Here is a 6,000-nt window from a genome sequence, read left to right as displayed (position 1 = left end):
AAAAAAAAAAAAAAAAAAAAAAAAAAAAATGGATGTCTATGCAGGCTAAGTGGTAGACTTCCAAACAGCTTTCTTCCTATAATTTCTACATGTAAAGTCTTTTGTCCTGGGGACCAGGATTGGAGTGGACACTTTGAAAGTCTTACATACAGGAAGATGAAATATTGGACTAGACAAGGGAAGGAGAGAACCTTTCAACAGGAGGCTTTTCTTTGCAAGCTGGAAAGGTGACGGAACCAGCCAGTGGGATACGCCTGTGTCTTGAGCCACTCACCTTAGGGTCTTGGCTTGCTTACCCTACGGAGTTAGGATACTAAGGAGCGACCATCAATACAAAATGTTTTGATAATGATACAAAGAAAAGCCTTTTCTTTTCTTTGTTTTTGTTTGTCATGACAGGTATTCTCTGTGTAACTCTGGTTTCCTCAGAACTCACTCTGTAGAGGAGGCTGGCCTCATACTCAACAGAGATCCACCTGCCTCTGCTTCCCAAGTGCTTCCCAAGTGCTGGGACCAAAGTGTGTGTGTGTGCAGCCTTTGTTTGTGTCTCTTGGCCATCTCCTTTGGCTTTGTTTCTCAGTTGTAAACATTGTTTCAGCAGAAATGATACAAAAAAAGAGTATAGGTTAGAAAGATGTTATAAAATATTATTTATAACACCAAATCATTGAAAAGGCAGGAGTACCTACTAGCCAAGAAAAAAATTGTAGGTAACTGTAACAAAATTACAACGTGGTATCAGAAATCATACATGTGGAAACTAAGGAACAACGTGAATTAAAACAACATATTGTGTTCAATTGGAGCGCTGGAGATTGCAGCTGTGGCCACTAACGTGTTTTTGCAGTTTAGTCAACACAGACACCGTGACTCTGAGTGTCAATACATTGCAGATATTATGGGATGCATAATTTTTACATTTAAGTCACCCTAAATCTGTGAAAGAGCTGAAATAATTGCTACCATGTTTAGAAAGATCGGTGATAAGGCCTTTATGATACATCAGCAGCAAAGCCCCAAACGAAGGGGACACTTCTCTAGGCTGGCAGAGCGGTGTCTTCCCTCTTGCTACCTGCTAAGCAACTCTAGTGGGCAGCGTTCACACATCCAGGGTTTCTCAAGTCCTTTCCTTAACATCTCTGCTTCTGAGAAGGAGACAGTGAGTGCCGTCTGCTTGGCAGACAGTCGGTTCCACAAAAGAGCTGTGGGAATCTCATGCAAGTTTCTTGTGGTTAAAAAAAAAAAACGTAGCTGTTGTTGTTTTTTCTCCCTTCTCCTTGGCCTTCAGTATTGGCTAGAACCCAGACGAGATAAACATCTACAAGTTGCTTTAGTTGCTCTTTCAAGTATTAAACTCGTGTAAAAAGAAATTTGTCCTGCTGTGCTAGCTTTCTGTGAAGATTAACTTATGAAAAAAATACCACTTAGGAATTCTTCAATGGTTATATAAATTCCTTAGAAAAACCACCCTTCGGTGTAACTGAGTCCAGTTCACACCCTTCTGTCAAGTCCCCAGTTATTTCTAAGGCTACAAAGGAAAACCCGCCTTGGGATTCACTGGCATTAAAATAACAAAAACAACATTTTCCCATGACAAATGAAAAAGATAACTTTCTGATGTAAAACTAACTCGCTACTATTTTTATATGTGTCAGTGATGACGTATAAGAATATGAATGGTAACCACCCCCTAGGTTCGATATGAATTTTTATGCAAACAGTGAATGGAGACGGGTACATTGTAACCAATGCAGAAGAAAATACAATAAAGAGATTCAATTTCATAGGAGGTTTCAATCTCCTTTCTTTTCCACTGAAAGTGTGTTTTATTTTAAAAAAAAAAAAACAACAACATTCAATTAGAGGCATTTTTTCAACATTAATTTTTAAGGTCAGTGTATGTAACAGGAAGATCATTAACTTCCACATCATGAATGGTAGCCATTCACGTAGAGCTGTAGGTGTCATGTATGTTCTATTTAATTTCAAAACTGTATAACCTATGAATGTCATGCTCAATCATATGGCAAGACAACTGGGGCTCAAGGAGATGTGGCACAAGTTATCCTGTGTTCCAACTAACTGCTGTCATACGCACTCTGTTTCCCATTCCTGCTTTCTGCATGCTGGGGATAGGACCCAGGGCCTCATGCTTGCCAAGGCAAGTGTTCTACCACCACTACCCCCACCCCGACTCCCCAATGCCTGCTCCCTTAAATGAACCTGAAATTCTTGTTGTCCTCCACACAGCACATCTTCCTCCTGTCCCTGTACAGTGTGGCCTGAATGTCTTGTATACTCATTATGGTGAAAGCTCTCATTAGGCTAACATTTTCCAATTTTGAACCAGTTTATAGGCTGATTATCAAAGGATCTGAGTGTATCGTCCTACTATAGCTTATTTCATACGTAGCCATTTTCAATGTGTTTTTAATATTCCTGTGCTCATGATTAGATATATGGAGAAAATCTGCTTACAGTCTCAGCATTTCTATTTTAACTTTTCATTTTTTAAGGTATAAGTCCGCAAGTAAGATAATCACATTCTGATTTTTGAGGCCAGGTTTGTTAATATCAAATAGGCTATCTGTCTATTATTCTTTTTCTCTCTTTCCCTTTCTCTCTCTCTTTTCTTTTTTCTTTTTTGCACACATTGTAAACTTAGACTGTTTATTCTTCTAATAGTGAAAAGCCTGATGTATCATCCCAGGAGTTGGGGACGGAAGGGGCAAAATTGTCTGCCGAAGACCAGATGAAAGTGAAGTGGGAAAGCCTGCATCAAGAGTTCAGTGCCAAGCAGAAGTTGCTGCAGAATGTTCTGGAACAGGAACAAGAACAAGTGGTATCAAACATTTTCTTTATTTCTTTGTTTCCCTTTGGGCTTATGAAAAAACAGGGTCTCCCGCTACACATGTTGCCCTAGAACTTGCTATGTAGCTGAGTACTGCCTGATCCTTCTACTGCTGCCTCCTAGGGACTGGGATTACAAGCATGAACCCCTGTGCTCTGCCTAATTTTAGCTTTAATATATTAACTGATGTAAGAGATTCACAGTTTACGCTAAGAGAGTAAAACTGCATAATAATCTGTATTTTCATTATACACTCTGAAATTCTATAATGAATTGTATGATGAATGCATTATACAATTCTGAAATAAGTATGAGGCAAGCTATTCATCTTGTATTTTACTTCACAAGGCATGCCTCACATTTCCCACAATACTTGTCTTTGTATGTGAAAATTTATCTGATTTCTATATTTTTCCCAAAGATGATTAATGTCTGATTTTTTATTAGCATGAACCATAAAAGTTCAATTTAATTTTCAACTTTGAAAATTATGGTTTCAAACTGAGGGTATACATATCAAAAGGATTTCCACAAGCCTGAAATTGAACTGCTAGGTCCCACCCCCCTTTCCACTGTTACTTCCAGTCTTAAATACTTTCAGAAGGTTTTAATGAGAAACATATTGGAGCCTTAGAGGGTCTTGAAAACAAGGAAAGCTGGTGGTCAAGTAGGGCAGTTAACTGGCCCATCTGTAAGGCTGGTTCCTGGGATGGATATCGTGTGATATTGGGCTCAGTTCCACCATGCATGCAAAACCCAAGACAACAGAAAGTTCCAGAAAAGCAATAGTTACTGGTTCAGTCTTTGTAGAAGCTAGAAACCAAGAGAGAATTCAGAGGAACTGGAGAGTTGAAACGGGTAATGACCAAGCCAGGGTCCCAGGTATGCCTGTGATGCCTACAGCAGCCGTGGCTCAGAAGGGCACATGGGCAGAGTACCAGGGCTCAGTTCTGAGTTAGCAATGTCTGCGTTGCTCACTGTAGGACAGCAGTTTTTCCCCAGTGGGGTAAATCCTAGGATCTTTACTCTTGGTCCTGAAGAATCTGCTGTGGTCATCATTCAGAGCTTGCTGTACAGGAAAGGAAGGGTGATAGCTGGACAGAGATGGACAGAAGCTGTCAAGGCGGGCAACCTGACTGGAATAAGTGGACAAAGATGGTCTGGGGTAACAGACTGTTGCATTTCTTCTGACAGAGCCATTTTCCAAAACCTCCTGGCAGGCTTCACTTCCTGCCTCTTTGCACTCCTCTGGCCAACAAGTCTGCAGGAATTGTCATCAGCTCCAGCCGAAAACACTCCATTCTTGAATATTTTTGTGCCAGGATCACATTATCCACTCTGACACTGATGTTCTATCTTTTGCACAGATCTCCTATCTTTGTCTGAATGAACCCTTCCTTACACCCCTGGTCAAATGTTTCTCACCTGGAGCTAGACATTCTGAGGTAGATCCCCTCAGGTAGTTCGACTTCTGGCTTACCTTCATGCCACAGTATTTTCCCATTCTTTTAAATATAAGCAGGAGGTACAGCCCTGAATTAGAGACTTCATTCTTTTGTGACTGTCCTGTGTCAAATAAACTACTGCATCACATGCTTCCTTGGTTCCTACTTATTTCTTGGTTCCTAAGAAGCCCAAGGCCACTATTCCACTCATTGTCCACTCAGGCCATAGCACCTGCAATGACTCCCCTAGCACTGAAGATCTGCCTCATTGTGGAGAACCACATTTCCTGTCAGTGTTGGCATCTAGCATTTTCCATGCTGAGATTACCAGACCCATCTGTTGTTTGCTACTGTGCTTCTGTGACACCTGGGTTGTTGTCCAAGTTTGGGTTCATATTCCTGAACTTCTTGGACCTTAACCTTACACATAGAAAGCTTCAGCTGTCCTTTTTATTTCACAGCCTGTTTTGCATCGGGGCACTTCCTTTTGGGAACCACTGGTTTTCCTCTGGTGTGAAGAGTGAACAGGAAGTAGATAAGAGGTCCAGAGTCCCTGTCAAGGGAAGAGAAGTCAACAGGCCTGTTTTACACTTAGATTTTAGCATGGCTAGCAACACTTAGATGCAAGAGCCCTTATGTTCACTTTGTAGACAAGGTTGACTTGGGAAGGGGAGACTGAGCTCTCAAGATCTGATGATCTCTGAGAAGCAATGCTGGAACTGGGATATAGATCTGTGTGTTCCAAGGCTCTCCTTTTCCCAACTGCTGACTGGAAACTTTTAATCAGATATACTTATTACTCTCAAGTGAAAAAGCTAACACAATCTCGGGGGCATGAAATTCAATAGCTCAAGGAGTCAATGGACTCTGTCTCTCCGATGGGATTTTTCTTCCTCTCCTAACTTGTACAGTATCTAATGCCTCTAGGCAGAAGCATTTTTATGGATTTGTGGGTACTGTTCTGCCTTCTGCAAACCTGTATCTCGACCCAGGAACTCTCCCACACATTCCTGAGGAAATAAGTAGCTATGGGAGGCTCTACTGCACAAACAGGAATCCAAAAGGGAGCAGGTTAAAAATAATGGTGGAAAGCCACTATAACGGATACATCATTTAAGACTGCAGCCATGAAAGAGACAAAGATATGCCGAGTAACAGATGGTCAAACTACAGGATGGAGTGGCCTGGAATTCTCACAGGATGATGGATAGTCAGACTCAATCAGGCAATCAATCAGTCAATCAATCAATCAACCAGTCAGTCAAATGAGGGTGAAATATTTATGAAAAACTATAGGACTGAGTTTCATTGGGGACATCTCCAAAGCATTTGAATGCTTGTACTGCAGATGGTCCTCATTGGTGGGGGGGGGAATTCTAAAAGAAGTTAGAAGAGAAGAGGTGATTACTAAAAGAAAGGAGACTGGTGTCTGGCAGATAGTTAGGATGAATTATTTCTTTAAAGATAGAGAGAAAGCTGGGAAGATGTGTTCAGGGTTTCTGGGGCAAAGTTCAGGCATTTCTACCATTATTTTTTTTCCTATTCCATCATTAAAATTCATGGTTGTTACCGGATCTGGCCATGATATGCAGTGATGTAGTGTGTTGTAAAATTCCTATTCCTCTGGACAAGGCTTCCCATAACCTACTTTGTTTGCACCTCCAACTTAGAAAACTATGCATGGCTCACCTACTCTTAAGCAAG

General features: G+C 41.1%; 1 protein-coding gene across 15 annotated transcripts in view; it reads left to right on the top strand.

The window, feature by feature from the left end:
* Syne1 (spectrin repeat containing nuclear envelope protein 1) overlaps positions 1-6,000 on the top strand; it is a 506,592-nt gene that overhangs the window by 371,668 nt on the left and 128,924 nt on the right. For all 15 annotated transcript variants that reach the window (XM_031352591.1, XM_031352581.1, XM_031352598.1 and 12 more), the window contains one exon: positions 2,686-2,842. In XM_031352591.1, coding sequence (XP_031208451.1) covers positions 2,686-2,842 — 157 coding nt within the window. The remainder of the gene's footprint in view (positions 1-2,685; positions 2,843-6,000) is intronic.

Source organism: Mastomys coucha, unplaced genomic scaffold, assembly GCF_008632895.1.
Source record: "Mastomys coucha isolate ucsf_1 unplaced genomic scaffold, UCSF_Mcou_1 pScaffold5, whole genome shotgun sequence".
Taxonomy (NCBI): domain Eukaryota; kingdom Metazoa; phylum Chordata; class Mammalia; order Rodentia; family Muridae; genus Mastomys; species Mastomys coucha.
This window is presented reverse-complemented; position numbering and strand designations above follow the sequence as displayed.